General features: G+C 47.3%; 1 protein-coding gene across 3 annotated transcripts in view; it reads left to right on the forward strand.

The window, feature by feature from the left end:
• The window catches only part of ANXA5 (annexin A5), a 980,312-nt gene that overhangs the window by 553,236 nt on the left and 409,389 nt on the right, over positions 1–17,687 (forward strand). For all 3 annotated transcript variants that reach the window (XM_085641572.1, XM_085641571.1, XM_085641573.1), the window contains exon 7: positions 4,880–4,959. In XM_085641572.1, coding sequence (XP_085497698.1) covers positions 4,880–4,959 — 80 coding nt within the window. The remainder of the gene's footprint in view (positions 1–4,879; positions 4,960–17,687) is intronic.

The raw sequence follows: 17,687 nt of genomic DNA on the forward strand, positions 1-17,687 counted from the left end.
AATCAATAATCCTCTTTTTTTCTAGATAAAACAGAGGACAAGGACGCCAGGAGAGGGACTCCTCGAAGCATCAATAGCGGCTTGCTGGCTCTTCCTACTGTCCCTTCTCCTCCTGTAACACCAGTGGGAGGCAGAATTTTAAATTACTTCCACAACTGGCAGCACATAAAATCAAAACGTTGGGTTCTAAAGATCATTCAATGCAGCCATACTCTGGAATTTTTCCATGCACCACCTTCCAAACCCCCTCCCGCCACTGTGTCAAAACATCTCCGTCTCCTACGGTTGGAAGTCCATCAAATGCTCCTGGAAAGGGGGGGGGGGGGGGAGGGTTTCTACTCCCGGTTCTTCCTGGGCCGCAAGACTTAAGAAAAGTGGCTCCCTATTCTAGATCTGAGGGAGCTCAAACCTATCTCATCAAACAATAATTTTGAATGATTTCTCTGCAGGACAACCTTAATCTTCTCAACTCGGGGGATTACATGGCCACATTGGATCTAGAGGACGCATACTTTCATGTACCCATCCATCCAGCCCACAGTAGGTTTCTGCTCTTCACAGTAGCCAAGAGCCACTTTCAGTTCAAGGTCCTGCCTGTTGGACTCAGATCTGCTCCGCAGATCTTTACAAAAGTATTGGCTCCCGTGGCAGCTTTTCTATGAAAACAGCATCCGGTTTTCCCTTACCTGGACGACTGGTTGCTGAAGGCTTCTACCAAGCACATGGCAGAGGAATCAGCCGGGACGTGCACACACCTTTTCGACAATCTCGGTCTGACTCTCAAAACAGAAAAGTCGACTGTCAATCCAGAACAGCCTGATTCCTGGGAGCCATTCTGGACACGTCCCTCAACAAAACCTTTCCGACCCTGGAGAGGCAAGGAGAGCCGATGGCCATGGCCCGTCTACTGTTAAAAAGACAGTCCCTTTCAGTTCGCCTCTACAAGTCCCTCCTAGGATCCATTTCCTCCTGCATTCCTTGAATTCCTCACTGCAGATTGCGGATGCGCCCAGTGGCGCCAAGTCGACGGATCCTTTGAAGACCAGATCTTCGTTACCATGTCCATGAGGGACGCCGCATCATGGTGGAGAAAGGAGGAAAAATATTTCTCTGGGTCTCTTTCAGGACCACCCCAGCTCCTCGTATAACTACAAACTCCTCGCTGGAGGGCTGGGGAGCGGTCTTGCAAGACCTTCATGTAAGCTGCCGTTGGCTACCCCAACATAGTCTTCTATATATCAATCTGCTGGAGCTCAGAGCGATTCACCTGGCCTTGTAGGTTTTTCTTCCGCGGATACAGCAGTCTGCAGTTCTAGTACGTACAGACAATACGACGGCCATGCATTACATAAACTAGGAAGGCGCACCAGATCTTGTCTGTTGTCACAAGAAACCCAGACAATTTGGGAATGGGCTATCCAGTAACCCTGGGCGTAGTTCGCGAAGTAGCGCTACGCGTAGCTACGCAAAGTGCACTTTGCACTACGCGTAGCACTTCGCGAACTGCGTAGTACCCTGTTCGCGGTTTGCAAGATGCTGTTTTCAGTGATTGCACACTGCGGACAAGCATCCGTCACTGTGCAATCATTGATAACGGCATCTTGCACAGTGAGAGCTGTAGTTTCCCATCGCGACCATCCGCAAGGAGAAACTTGACCTCCCCGCGCTGAGAATCTCGCCAGGAGGTTTATTTTCCACGCTCGCGGTCGGCAAATTGATGTTGCTGATCGCGAACAAGGAAAGTCTCACCAGGATGTCATTTTGCTTGCTTGCGGTCGCCAACTTGACGTTGAGGACCGAGAGCAAGCGAAAAATGACCGCTGCACTACGCGACGCTACGCGTGTTTGCACTGTGCTACCTGCAATTCGCGTAGTGCGAAGTAGCGCAAACTACGCGAGCGTAACATAGTGCTTTGCCCAGGCTTACTATCCAGCAGGGGATATCGCTCAAAGCGGAGCACCTTCCAGGCGTTCTCAACGAGAGGGCGGACACGCTGAGCAGACTGATATCAGTCAGCCACAATTGGGAACTAGACAAGTCCACTCTGGTTGAGGTTTTTCACCTATGGGGCCGGCCTTCCATAGACCTCTTTGCCCCGCCAGAGAACAAGAAATGCTGATTTTATGCAAGCAGGCTTCAGCAATCGGGATCATTGGGCAATGCGGTTTCGATGGCCTGGTGAGGCGCATTTCTATACGCTTTTCCGCCGATTCCGCTGATCCCCAGGCTTCTCAGGAATCTCAAGGCGGAACCTTGCAAGATCATTTTGATAGCTCCTGTGTGGCCCTGCCAGTTTTGGTTCACTGAGCTGCATCTCCACTCCCTGGACTGTCCACTTCCGTTGCAGCTGATTCCTTCACTGCTGACAATGTCCAGGGCCAAGTCTGGCACCCGGATCCTCAATCCCTGCAGTTGTCTGCATGGCTCCTGAGCACCGAGAGTTTCTTGATTTGACCCTTTCAGCAGAAGGTAGAGCCCCAAGTACCAACAAGACATACCGGTTAAAGTGGAAGCATTTCTGCATTTGGTGCCAACGAGAGGGTATCAATCCTCTTTCTTCTAAACCAAATGAAGTTCTTCCTTACATTCTTTTATTAGCGAAATCAGGGCTGACTCACTCATCCATCAAAGTTCATCTTGCTGCCATCTCTTGCTTCAGACGCACATCTTCTGGTCCTCCCCTCTGGTTGGTAAGGATAATTAAATAGTTTCTCAAGGGCCTTTTCAGAGTCTTCCCTCCAGTCAAGCCTCCGCCTCCTCTTTGGCACCTTAACTTGGTTCTCACTCAGCTCATGAAGCATCCCTTTGAACCTATTCACTGGGCGGATTTGAAATTCCTCTCCTGGAAGGTGGCTCTTCTGCTAGCCTTGACTTTGGCTAGGGGAGTAGGTGAATTGCAAGCTCTCACCATTCAGGAACCTTTTCTCCAATTTAGTAAGGGGACAGTGATACTCCGTACCAACCCAAAGTTCATACCGAAACTGCCTTCAGACTTTCATTTGAATGAGCCGGTCATACTCAAAACGTTCTTACCTCAACCTACTACTCCGGCAGAAAAAGCACTCCACTCTCCGGACATTCAGAGGTGCTTAAAGATTTATCTTCAACGTACTAAAGACTTCAGGAAGTCTCCTTAACTATTTGTGTCTTTTTGCGTCCCTCGTAAGGGGTTTCCTCTTTCCAAGCAGGGTATTGCTCATTGGATTACCAGCGCTATCAAGTATTGTCGAGCAGCGGGCAAACCCCTAGAGGGTCGGGTCTGTGTTCACTCCAAGAGGGCGATTTCTTCTTCGACAGCCCTCTTTGACGGAGTTCCTATCCAGGAGCTGGAGCAGTACTCACACATTTACAAGACATTACACGCAGAGTGACGCAGCAGTGTGCCAGGCAGTCCTGAGGAACCTCTTTCATTAAGTGGTGAGCTTTCCCTTTCTACCCTCCTACCCTTTTTTCTGCTTGTGCTCTTTGCACATTTTTTAAGTTAATTTACTTGCTTCTTCCTATTTTCCTTATGTTTACAAATGTGTTTAATTTCAAGTGACTGTTAATGTTAATGCCTCTAATGGATGAATAAGGAATCGAGATTCAAAAAATGTGCTCATAACTGCTAGCTACTCTGATTCAAGCATGGGAATCTATGAAAGTTCCAATACTGGAGTAAGTAAGAAAACAAGTTACTTACCTGTAACTTAAGTTCTCCAGTATTGGAAACTTTCATAGATTCCCATGCAAACCTCCCTCCTCCCCTGGGAAAGCTCAGCCTTCAGCAGTTTAAGTTATTATTTTACACTACGGCTACGAAAATCTGAGGCTCTGAGGTTCTCTCAGGAAGGTTCTGCAGGGCGAGGCTAATCTGATTGGTTGTTCATTTTATTTGGTCTCTTGAAAAAGAGGTGGATATGTTAGAAATCTAGAATGGGCCTAGGCCTGCTTTCTTATTTTGTAATGGTTTCTATTGCTATTTTATGTATACCGTGGACTCCCATCTTGACGACGGGGAATGATTCAAGCATGGGAATCTTTGAAAGTTTACAATACTGGAGAACCAAAGTTACAGGTAAGTAACTTGTTTTCATCTTGTGCGTTTAATTTCCACCCTGTGGTGTTACGACCCCTGAGTCGTCTCAGACTGGCCAGGAGTGTTGAATGGGCCAATATACCCCCACGCCAGGTGTAACCTCCCCCACTTCGTCCTTCGTTACTAAGTCTCAGTCAAGTCTAAAGTAGACTCTGGGTGTCCGAGAAGTAGGAATAAGTCCTATCCAAGGGGTGTAGCTTGCACCAAGTGTTGCTCAGACCCAAGTGGTCCGCAGATTGTGCAAGTGCGGTTGCCTGCTGTGTCGTTTAGGGGCCCGAGTGGTCTAGCGTCTCCTTCATAACATCAGTAAAATCTCCCCCCAACATGTAGAGCGCTGAGGTAGACTCCAAAAGACTGCCTGTGATCTTAGTTAACAATGGCACCTGTAGCTGGGGTGGGGCATATACACTGGACTCAGAAACTCTTGATCGCTTTGAGGTTTGGCAAGCACTTTAAAAATAATGGGTAACATTTTGAGTCCAAGAAGGCAGCTACAGAACTCGATGTGTTTATATCAATCATTCAATTCACAAAAAATGGTATCTGGGTTTTTTTCAGGACTCCGATTTGGTCACCATGTTGAATAAGTTTTGAGTTGCTTTTCTTAGAGGCAGTGGTAAGTTATTAGCATGCTGAACTGCATTCTCTGCTCTCTAATTACATTACAGCCTGCAAGTTTTTTTTCAGTTCAAATGCAAATGTTTGATAAATGAAAGTTGCAGGTTATTATGTTAGTAAGTGAATGAAAGTACTAATCAAAAGCATTATAAAACTCAAATGTGTTCTCCTATTTGTTGTAGAATATGACTCTGACCTGGAAAAGGACATTGTTGGTGATACGTCTGGTAACTTTGAAAGGCTGTTGGTTTCCCTTGTTCAGGTAATCTTATTTTGCATCATACCTATCTGCTGTGATAATCATAGTGTCTAAGAAAGAATATGCAGTGGCTTTATACCTGTAAAAGGCCCTATTAATATTGTTGGAGTGATACCAGTTTTTGTTCTGTGATCAAACAAGAACATTTGGGACACTTGAAAGTCATCTGTTGGAGTTTTCATTGCGGTTTCTTTTGAGATGGCTCCATCCACCTCACTTTTCTAATCTGCACTCTGGGAGCCCAGCATCTGTTGTCTAGGTTACACTTACCCAGGTCATTGGGCCGCTTGGTTGCTCCTGGATTCTCAAATTCTTCCTGCTGAAGGTAGTGCTAAGAGGAGTCTGAAGACCCCTTTCAAATTTGGAGAGGGGCAACCAAGCTCTTGAGCAGCTCTAACTGTTCTCCATAAACAATGGGGCCTAGTTGCTTTTCATCACCAAGTTTATAAAAATCCCTGGGTGAAGGGCCCTGATGAGGTTGGGCCCAACACAGGGAGGCAAACAAAAAGATTGAGCGGTCCCCTCCTTGTCTATTCATATGCCTAAAGGGAGAGTTCTTGAGATGGACAAGACCTCTGTGGGATTGTGCTGCCTGGCACCCTCTGCACCCTTTTCAGCTGAGGCATGGAGTCCATTTCTACTCTATTATTGGAACTTTCATAGATTTATATGCTTGAATCATTTCCCGTTGTCGAGATGGGAGTCCCCGGTACATTTAGAAAAGTAATGTCACAATAGATATAGGACTTAAAGGCCTCATTATTTAGTAACATATCCAAGTTCTTATTTTAAATATGACCAAACTTAGAAACCAACCAATCAGCTGACACCACCCTGTAGAACCTTCCTGAAAGCAGCTCTAGTCCCTCAAATTTTCTACCGCACGTCATGCTAGGAAGTCTCCACTGAGCTCTGCTCAGTTGTTTCTTCACAACCCTTTAGAATCACCTTTTTTCTTCAGGTTTTTCCTTGTATCTATTTAGATACCAATATATATATATATAGAATACAGATCCCATTATCTGTTTTTAGGTGAAATAAACTGACACCTCCATGTCACACACCTAAAGGTCTTTTCAGGCCCTGTGGCACCTGCAGGAAGAAGAGTCTGCACATCGGTGATCCCCCATAAGGACTGCCTTTATTGTCTATACTCAGACCATAAACCTAAGGACTGCAAGGTATGCTGCACATTTTCTTCAAAGACTTTGAAAGATCGTGATGAAAGGCTTTTATTATGGCTACAGAGGTTTTAAAACAGGGATGATCATGTTTCTGATGAAGAAAGTGATGTTTCCTCTAAAACTCCTCTTAAAAGACCAGTGGGCGATTCTCCAGGTCACTCCTCTCAACAACCTCCAAAGAAGAGCCAAAGTCTTCAGAGAATTCTGAAAAGCAACCTATCTTCCAAGTTGCCTCCTCCACAACATGCTAAAAGTTCAGTTTGTCAAAAAACCCTCCCAGAAACCAGATTCAGAACCTACTACTCCACCTGTAAAGGTTAAACATGCTTTCAAAAAACCTACCTCAGCCCTACCAACGGACAGCTCGTCGGCGGCATCCTCGACGAAGAAATCTTCTTTGGGGGGGCCATTGGGGTAACTTAGTCGACGACCACCATCGCAACTATTATGGTGTCATCAGCGGCCATCTACTAGTCTACAACGTCATCGTCAACCAGCCAGGTCCCCTTGTCGACGATAAAGATTACAAAGGCTTCTAGGTCATTGTCGACGATGCTTCCGACTACTAAGTTGACGAGTCTTTCGTCAACTGCTATTCCACTGTCGATGACCAGCCTACCGTCTACAGTCCTCTCGTCGACTATCTCTCCCACTATTTCATCGACTGCCTCGTCGGCGATGGATGTATCATCCATGCCTATAATGTCTGCAGAGGTTTCACTGTCATAGTCGACGCCGCTTACCTCCATTGACGGCTCAACGACGGCGACTGTTTTTTCATAGATATGTATCTATCAACTACCTCGTCGATGCCAGCATCAAAAACAGGACATTGATGTTTGAGGCATATGAGCTGCAGATTGTATACTTTTGCATAGATCGCCATCTGGTGTTGGGCTCGGATGTTTGCACTTGTTTTTGCCTTGGAAGAAGTCTTTGTAGTCACAAGGTAAGTGACTCCTCCCTAGGACGACAGTGCGCATGGACATTGACTCCATCCTCAGATTGTTTTTTTCCGCCATTGGGCTCTGAAGTTCATTTCTGCGCTCTAGGTCATTATCTGTTTAGAATCCCCCTTCAACACGCAATTCTCTCCACTGTACGGTATTGTCTTGATGCGCGTCAAAGGAAAACTCGATCCTCAAAATAAACTTCTCGACCTCCTTTTTCAACGCGGGCCGTTGGGCCTCTCCGTGCCGACCACACCTGCGGTGAATGGAAAGGACTCCTTTAAAAAAAATTGCCCTGGTTGTGGTGCAAAGTTCCCACACACAGACTTGCACGAAATGTGCAATCTCTGCCTCTCCCCGGAGCACGTAGAAAATGGCTGCAAGGCCTTTGCATTGTTCAGGTCGAAGAAAACCATCAGTGATCGTCGGGCTCGACATCACAAAATGTATTGCGGAAGCAACTCGATTCCAGAAGTCTTTGGAGCAGATCCTGAAATCCAGCCGAAACAATCGGGTGATGAAGAAGACACCTACGTCTCCGAAGCTGATGACTGACGCTGAAGAAGAGACAGTCACCCCGTTCAGCAGTCCATGAGTACCGAAACCCCTCTCCCCAAAAACAAACCGAAGGCCCCGGTAACACCCACGCCCTCCAGCTTGGTTCGACACCGACAACATACTTCAGACGCCCTTCCCTTGGGCCCAGCTCTGAAACGAAAACATAAGCCTTCCGACTCTGGCTCGAGTCAACCCCACTCTGCGCCCGGAAGTTCTCGCTGGCACCGAAGCCACAACTTCAAAGCTCTCGGCATCCAAACATAACCAAGATTAAGACTCCGAACCGAAGAAATCTTCGGGGGCGAAAAAGGCTTCGGACTCCAATAACAGTTCAGATCCTAAAAAAGCTTTGGAGCAGAAAAAACACTCAGACTCCGTCCAAGAAAGGCTTTGTTCTAAAATCTTCAGCACCAAACAAAGACAACTTGCCCATTCAGCCTGATTTTCAGACCCGAAACAAAAAACTTTGTTTATTGATCCAAACACTGGTAAACAAGTCGCCAAGCCTCCAAAAAAGAGGAAACTGGACACTTCAGAGGACCCTTCAATACCTCCTAAGAAAGAGGTCACGGACACTAACACTTCCCCACCTCCTTTTCCTCCTCCAGTTAATCCACACCTATTGATTTCTCCACCACACTCCCCACCACCTATAGTTTCACCTCAGACATCAGATACTGACGATGACGTAGTTGGGAATGCAGATCCACATGGGGATGATAATGATGATTCACATACCATCCCACATAATGTAGACCCTTGGGAGGACTACAATACAGGCCCCGACCCACATAATGACCCGGATGTCTATCCATCTAAGCTGTCCCCACCAGATGACAACACTGGGTTCACGCAACTAATCACCAGAGCTGCCCAATAACATGTTAAAAGGCTTGATCAAACATGCCCCAGAAGTTTTTAAGGACCCAGTCAGAGCCAGGGTTCTCAACCCCAGGGTGGATAAAAAATACAAGGCAGCTCCTAATGACCCAATTTATTTTAAAGGTCAGATCCCCTTTGATTCCCTTGTAGTAACTAATGCACGCAAGCGGGCAAACTCACAAGGTACAGCTGTCACCCCACCTCCTGATAAGGAATCCAAATTAATTGATGCATCAGGGAAACTTATTGCGTCACAGGCTGCAAACCATTGGCGCATTGCCAATGCCCAAGCTTTCTTGGCCAGATACAATAGCGCCCACTACGACCAGCTTGAAAAGCTCATGGAACACCTTCCTGACCAGTACAGGCAAAAGGCTAACAACCTTATTCAAGAGGGCAAATTAATTACCAACACCTCAATAAAATGTGTGTTGGATGCGGCTGATACCACATCTCGTGCAATTAACACTAGTGTCTTGTTGAGCAGACACACCTGGCTCCAAATTTCCGGATTCAAGCAGGAGGTTCAAACTGCTCTTTTAAACCAGCCGTTTGATCAGGAACATCTTTTCGGGCCTACAGTTGACACATCCCTAGAAAAGATGGACACAGAGACTGATGAGTCTATTGGGGCCTTACAGTTCCCTTCCCCTAGAGGTTCTTTTTTTCTGCTCTTTCTACAGAGCCGGATCAAAAACCACGGGTTCAGAACAGCCCTCTACCTCCTACAAAAGCCCCACTCAAACATCCCCCAAAGGATACTTTTGCGGAGGATACAGAGGCAACAATAATAAAGGAAGAGTGCGCGGCAACAACAACCGCACCTCCCCTACCACTAAACAGTGACTTCCCTTCACTTTCCCCCAATCACCCCACTCCTGTCGGGGAACGTCTTTCACAGTTCCAACCTGTGAGAAGTTGGCCTGATGTATGATGTCACTAGTTATAGTGTACACCTTATATCAGTCCAAATACCCTTATGGTGATTGGTTGTAAAGTCAACCTTATAGACCAGCTATCCTAGTGGTAGCATGGACAAGAGCAGTCTTAGGCTAAACTCTGAATGGCATGTGAAGCCAGCTGTGATACCATATATAATCCCTTGAATACCAAATGAAAGGACACCACAACAGATATATATATAAAATAAAGTGTATTTATTCTAAGCAAACCCTCAGCACTCTTTGAGATTCGAGGTAAGTACAACACAGTCTTATTTAAGCATACATTAAGTCACACAGGTAAGTAATACAGTTAGGCCCTAGGGGCCACGCAAACCATATACTAAGTAAGTGGTATAAGGACCACTGTCACGGAAATAGAATAGGCCTAGGCCTAGGGAATCGCTGGGGCTACACTGCACTAGCAACAGTTAGGAAGTGGGAGGCCCACGGGATTCGTATGCAGAGTGGAAACACTCACGCGTAATGCGTAAAAGTCACTAGCAATAGTACAGTTTAGAAATAGATAGATTTAGGACACTTCCGGAGTAGCTAGGAAGTTGAGACTTGAAACTTAGACACTAGGATAGTCACTATCCTGATGAGCACCGGAGTACCCAAGTTACCTAGCCCACAGGCTGCGGGTGCATAGGGTTGAAGTTGCGTCGGGTTTCGTCGTCGACTCCTATGGATGCCTGAAGAAAGATGCTGACAGGCAGTCAGTGAAGAGTGTCCGGTGGATCCCAAGGCTGGGATCAAGAAGAGAAGAGACCTGCAAGCAGAGGGGACAGAGTCAAGATCACTAGCCAGTGACCACGTGGAACCAGGAAGGAACCAGACGATGTCGTGAAGAGTTGCAGGTGAAGGTGAAGCTTGTCGCTGCAGCCAGGAGGACCAGGAAGCGTCGAGGACGACCAGGACCAGGAGGCGAGCTGTCCCACGAAGGCTCTTGCTGTCGGCGGCGTCGAAGCTGGGCTAGGACTCACCAGGCCTTGGCAAGCGGAACCCACGAAGAACGGAGGACTTGCTTCAGGATCAGACCAGGAAGGTCTGGGGTGCTTCTTCTTTGCAGGGAAGCAGGAGCCAGTCTGGAGGAGCCAAACCAGCGCAGAAGATTTCAGGATGCGTCGTCACAAAGGCCACTAGCCAGCGGGCAAGCAACCGGACAGACGCGGCAAGCAGGAAAATGCTGAAGGGCCCCACGCAGGACTCGTTGAGTGTGGGGGGCTGGTCTTCGGTGCAGATGTGCTTGGGGGTGGGGCTTCTCAATCCCCGGTGCACAACTTCGAGGGTACCTCAGAAGCTGCGCTTTAAGTTACTAGCCACTTTTTCCAGGTAGCCGGTCCCACGTCGCTCGTCGCCTCCACGGATCTCAGCTCTGCTGTGGATGTGGATGAGGGTCGGAGAAGTCTGAGAGTCAAGGCTCTGGTCGGGCTCTGCAGTCGGTTCCTCGTGGAACGTTCACAAAGCAAAGGGTAGTCTCTTGATGGTGCCTGTTTGCACAGGGTAGCCACTCCTTTGCCACAAGGGAGATTCTTCAGTCTTCTTCTTTCGTCGAATGTCGAAGGTCCAGAGTTTCTGTTCAAGTTGCAGGTTCAGGATAATCTAAAGTCTTGAGGCCCAACTCCCACTCTTATACTAATCTGGGGGGCTGGGATACCTGCTAGGTCACGCCTTATGGGTGGGACCTGGGAGGGGGTGGTTACACCCACTTCCCTTTGTCCAGTTTCGCGCCAGAGCTGGGGCTGGAGTGCCCCAGCACCGGTTTGAACTGGACTATGCAAGGAACACCTTGTGTGCCCCAGGCATGTCTCATTCCTTTCAGCCCACCCTGCCCCAATACACTAAAGGCTGTCTGGGGAGGTGCTAGCACCTCCCCAAGCAGGAAACCTATTGTCCAGGCCTCCCTGGCTGGGATCACTCCCAGCTGCAGGAGGTCAGACTTGTGTCGTGGCAGCAGCATCCATTTTGTGATGCTGAGGCTTTGGTCAGAGGCTAACAGTGAAGTATGATTTTAACATGTCTTTCCCTCTAGAAGGGGGGAATAATATCCTCATGTCCAGAAATGGCTTGGGGGTATTATTCCAAAGTGTTAGACACCTTACACGACATGTTTTGATAAAGCCAAACCATAGTTACCATAACCGTTTAAGATTATAAGGCACTTAAGAGTATATGGTAGGCTATATCATAGAACAGCTATAAGGACATGGTTCCGAAAGCTGCAGACAGGCTCAGCTCATGCTAGAGCACCATCTCACATGTTACCAAGCACTCTGCCTCCAGGATTGTTAAGGCCTGCCATAGGAGTGGCTGATAGGTACACATGTGTCTATATATGAGTTAGGTATAGGAATACTACACCTAAGCAAGGGGTGATTACACGACCTTGCCCCAGCTGAGTGATCAGCCAGTTGTGTCAAAATGGAAGGCCAGGCCAGGGGTGGCATAATACATGCTGCAGCCCCTGGTAGGCCTAGGGTACACCTATGCCCTGGGTACCTAGGGTACACTGTACAGGGGCCAATAAGGTGATCCTATCCAAATGGGTTATGCACCTAAAGTACATAGTATTAATTTAGAGAGAGAACAGCAGGGCTGTGGGTCTGATCAGCAGGCCCACAGCCACATCTAAGTCGAAAACCAGTAAAGCAAAAGCAAAAAGTGGGGGTGAACATAGAAAGCAGACCCTACTCTCCTACACAACCTGTCTGGAATTCCATCACAACAGACAATTGGGTAAGACAAACTATCCAGTATGGTTATTGCCTGGAACTCACTTCTACCCCCAAACATTCCTCCCAGACAGCACCCGATGCCCTCAGAACATCTAACACTTCTCAGACGGGAGGTTCTCTCTCTCTATTACAAAAACACGCAATAGAACCAGTCCCCTTGCCTCATCAAGGCACAGGGGTTTACTTCCTCTACTTCCTAATTCCAAAAAAGGACGACTCTCTCAGGCCCATATCGGACCTCAGGCCACTAAACCTCTACATTCAGTCAGACCATTTCCACATGGTCACTCTACAACAGGTGCTTCCACTACTTCAACACTCTGGATCTAAAGAACGCCTACTTTCGTATTCCCTTTCACCCCGCTCACAGGAAATATCTCAGGTGTGTGATAGATGGTCAACACTACCAATTCAAAGTCCTCCTGTTCGGAGTTACTACAGCTCCCAGAGTCTTTACCAAATGCCTCTCAGTAGTTGCAGCCCACTTAAGGAGACAGCACCTTCATGTCTTCCCTTATCTGGACGACTGGCTCATAAAAGCCAAATCACACAGCAGCTGTGTGCAACACACAGGCAAGATAATTCAACTGCTTCACAGCTTGGGATTCACAATAAACCTTGCCAAATCCCATCTCCAACCGTCCAACATACAACAATGCCTAGGGGCTACAATAGACAAAAGCTCTAGCATACCCCAATCCAGTCACGATAAGCGCCATACAGGCTCTAATCCCAAAAAAATAAACTACACCAATAATAAAGATTAAAAACCTTGAATTCAATGTTTTGTTTGTAACTCCCTCTATTTTTATTCCACCACCTCGGTTTTAATTCTCTCCCTATGAAATATGTTAGTTGAATGCGTTTGAGGTTTTGGTATCCTAAGATCTCAAGTGTGGTGAGGTGTGAAATAGCAAAAACCAACCATATAAAACCTGGAGCAAGTGGTAGCTTGGAAGACAACCTGTCTGTGCACAATTAAAACATGGTTTTGTTAAAAGTACAGTCACACTAAAACAAAATGGTAACGTTGTGGCTAGTTCACAAAGTCCCTTTTCAGATCTACTCCCATGGGTCGGCTCCTTCCTATGAAAATCATTTTCGAACTTTAGGATCTACTAGAATCCCAAGGGGTAATTCTGATTCTTTTTTACGCCCAGGAGAAGGAATGGTCTGTAATTGGTCCTAATGATCGCTTCAGTGTGTCTGAAAAGCAGTTTTACAAATATTTTTTCCTTTGTCTCCACTTGGATTTTTCCCCCTAGTGGATCCCTTCCCTTGACTCTGGTCAAATTTGGGAGTTTTCCCTTTCCATTCACACCCTGCAAATATAGTTACTCCAGTGCCTTAGGAATACCTTTAGAGTTATCGGTGTGGGAATGGCGTTGCAGATTGTGGATATCCACAAAATACACATTTATGCGTGTTCTGTGCATTGTCTATAGTTACTCCTCCTTACCAGTAACTACTTTGCCAGCCCTAAAATAATGACAGTAGATTTTCTGCTCTCACAAGGGCACTTTACAGCCGTTAATTTCTATTTTCAGTTTCTTTGGCACTTAGAATTTTAAAAATGCTTTTTGTATGAATTAGGTTAATTGAGAACCGAGATGGGATTCAAGCATTGTAGCCCGACGAAGAAGTAACATAGCAAAGCCGCCTTTGGAGAAACGTTTGGAAAAAAACACTAATTGTGTTAAATAACATGTCATCTGTTTCAATAAATAACTTTCAAATGATCTACTTTTTAGACAGTGAATTATAGCGAACCGCTTCAGAAACTATTATTTAACTGTATATGCTTAGTGAAAGCGCTCTAAGAACAAAAATAAAGGACTCTTGTAAATGCTGCAAGAATTAAAATATATGGCAACTCTGAAAATAAGAAGCCCCGACTTTTAAAAATTCTCTAACTGTTTCACAACTATCTAACTTCTGTTTGATGCACTACTGACCTTTGTGTTGGGTACCACGCAACTATAGGAATGCTTTGTGAATCTTTATTTCTCCAGTATTTAGGGTGTCTTTCATAGATTCACATGCCTGAATCATTCTCCGTCGTCGGAGTGGGAGTCCCAGGGTACATAAAAAAGCAATAATTATGCATATAATAACTAAAAAACCTTGGTAACCTGAAACCAGGAAGTAAAGTAGCCTAAGCTACAAGGAAAAAACTTCCACGCCTATGACTTTCACAGTCATTATGTACAGTCCAAACTGCAGCCAGTCAGGCGACAGGATCCGCCAGAATGTTCTCCTCAGAGGCTCAGGCTCTGATTTTCTACTGCACGTCTTGTGAAGGGAGTCTCCCTGAGCTCTGCTCAGTACTTCAGTTTTTTCTGTTTTTTTTGCTTACTTGATGATGTCAACTTCTAAGAGGTCTCTCTTTAGGCCTTGTGAATCTTGTGGGAAGCTCCGGCTATTCTCTGGAGATCCTCACAAGAAGTGGATCTACTGCCTCTATCCGGAACATGAGGTGAGGAATTGTAAGATCTGCAGGACCTTCCCTCAGAAAACCCTCAGGGATAGAGAAGGGCGCCTACTTCTGTGGCTACAGAAGATTAAGGACAAGGATAACCCTTTATCTGAGGTGGAAAGTGCAGCCTCTGGGTCGTCTGTGTAGGAGAGTAGGGTCTGCTTTCTATGTTCACCCCCACTTTTTGCTTTTGCTTCACTGGTTTTCGACTTAGATGTGGGCCTGCTAATCAGACACACAGCCCAGCTGTTCTCTCTAAACTAATACTATGTACTTTAGGTGCATAACCTAATTGGATAGGATCACCTTATTGGCCCCTGTACAGTGTACCTTAGGTACCCAGGGCATAGGTGTACCCTAGGCCTACCAGGGGCTGCAGCATGTATTATGCCACCCCTGGCCTGGCCTTCCATTATGACACAACTGGCTGATCACTCAGCTGGGGCAAGGTCGTGTAATCACCCCTTGCTTAGGTGTAGGAATACTACACCTACCTTATATATAGACACATGTGTACCTATCAGCCACTCCTATGGCAGGCCTTAACAATCCTGGAGGCAGAGTGCTTGGTAACATGTGAGATGGTGATCTAGCATGAGCTGAGCCTGTCTGCAGCTTTCAGAACCATGTCCTTATAGCTGTTCTATGATATAGCCTACCATATACTCTTAAAGTGCCTTATAATCTTAAACGGTTATGGTAACTATGGTTTGGCTTTATCAAAACATGTCGTGTAAGGTGTCTAACACTGTGGAATAATACCCCCATCCCATTTCTGGGGGTGAGGATATTATCCCTCCCTTCTAGAGGGAGAAGACATGTTGAAACCTACTTACCCGGTTAAAGTTAACCAGAGCCCCAGCATCACAAAATGGATGCTGCTGCCACGACACAAGTCTGACCTCCTGCTGGCAGTGATCCCGGCAAGGGAGGCTTGGACAATAGGTTTTCTGCCTTGGGAGGTGCGAGCACCACCCCAGACAGGCCTTAGTGTATTGGGGCAGGGAGGGATGAATGAAACGAGACACTGCCTGGGGCACACAAGGTGTCCCATGCATAGTCAAGTTCAAACCGGTGCTGGGGCACACCAGCCCCAGTCCTGGCGCGAAACTGGACAAAGGGAAGGGGGTGTAACCACCCCCTCCCAGGTCCCACCCATAAGGCGTGACCTAGCAGGCAACCCAGCCCCCCAGATTAGTATAAGAGTGGTAGCTGGGCCCCAGGAGATTAGATTATCCTGAAGCTGCAACTTGAACAGAAACTCTGGACCTTCGACATTCGACGAAAGAAGAAGACTGAAGAATCTCCCTTGTGGCCAAGGAGTGGCTACCCTGTGCAAACAGGCACCATCAAGAGACTACCCTTTGCTTTGCTAAAGTTCTACGAGGGACCGACTGCAGAGCCCGACCAGAGCCTTGACTTCCAGACTTCTCCGACCCTGATCCACATCCACATCCGAGCTGAGATCCGTGGAGGCGACGAGAGACGTGGGACCGGCTACCTGGGGAAAGTGGCGAGTATCTTCCAGCGCAGCTTCTGAGGTACCCTCGAAGTTGTGCACCAGGGATTGAGAAGCCCCGACCCCAAGCACCATCTGCACCGAAGATCAGCCCCCCACACTCCACGAGTCCTGCGTGGGGCCCTTCAGCATTTTCCTGCTTGCCGCGTCTGTCCGGTTGCTTGCCCGTTGGCTAGCGGCCTCTGTGACGACACACCTTTAAATCTTCACTGCTGGTTTGGCTCCTTCAGACTGGCTCCCGCTTCTTTGCAAAAGAGAAGCATCCCAGACCTTCCTGGTCTGCACCAGAAGCAAGTCACTCCGTTCTTCGTGGGTTCTGCTTGCCAAGGCTTGGTGAGTCCTAGTTCGACTTCAACGCCGCCGACAGCAAGAGCCTTCGTGGGACAGCTCGCCTCCTGGTCCTGGTCGTCCTCGACGTCTCCTGGTACCCGTGGCTCCAGCGACAAGCTTCACCCTTCACCTGCAATCTTCACGACATCGCCTGGCTCCTTCCTGGTTCCACGTGGTCACTGGCTAGTGACCTTGACTCTGTCCCTTCTGCTTGCAGGTACCCTTCCTTCTTGATCCCGGCCTTGGGATCCACCGGACACTCTGCACTGACTGCCTGTCAGCAACTTTCCTTCAGGCATCCATAGAAGTCCACGACGAAACCCGGCGCAAGTTCACACCTATGCACCCGCAGCCCGTGGGCTAGGTAACCTGGGTACTTCGGTGCTCACAAGGGTAGTGACTATCCTAGGGTCTAGTTTCCGAGTCTCGACTCTCTAGTTGCTTCAGAAGTGTCCTTAAACTGCTTATTTCAAAACTGTACTATTTCTATCGATTATACGGATTACGCGTGAGTGTTTCCACTCTGCAGCTGAATCCCGTGGGCCTCCCACTTCCTAACTGTTGGTAGTGTAGTGTAGCCCCAGCGATGGCCTAGGCCTATTCTATTTCCGTGACAGTGGTCCTTATACCACTTCTTTAGTATATGGTTTGCGTGGCCCCTAGGGCCTAACTGTATTACTTACCTAAGTGACTTAATGTATGCTTAAATAAGACTGTGTTGTACTTACCTCGAATCTGAGTGCTGAGGGTTTGACTAGAATAAATACATTCTATTTTTACATATATCTGTTGTGGTGTCCTTTCATTTGGTATTCAAGGGATTATATATGGTATAACAGCTGGCATCACATGCCATTCAGAGTTTAGCCTAAGACTGCTCTTGTCCATGCTACCACTAGGATAGCTGGTCTATAAGGTCGACTTTACAACCAATCACCGTAAGGGTTGTTTGGACTGATATAAGGTGTACACTAGAACTAGTGACATCATACATCAGGCCAACTTCTCACAGCCTCGTCGTCTAAGACAGCTTCCTCATCGACGCAGATCCTTTTGCCACCACCACCACCATCGTCGATGGTCCAGTCGACGGCGCACTTGTCGACGCCTCTCGTCTTCCTGTACGGATTTACAGGTTTGGACTGCAACATCG

The sequence above is a fragment of the Triturus cristatus genome, chromosome 2_2 (genome assembly GCF_964204655.1).
Source record: "Triturus cristatus chromosome 2_2, aTriCri1.1, whole genome shotgun sequence".
In the NCBI taxonomy this organism is placed as follows: Eukaryota; Metazoa; Chordata; class Amphibia; order Caudata; family Salamandridae; genus Triturus; species Triturus cristatus.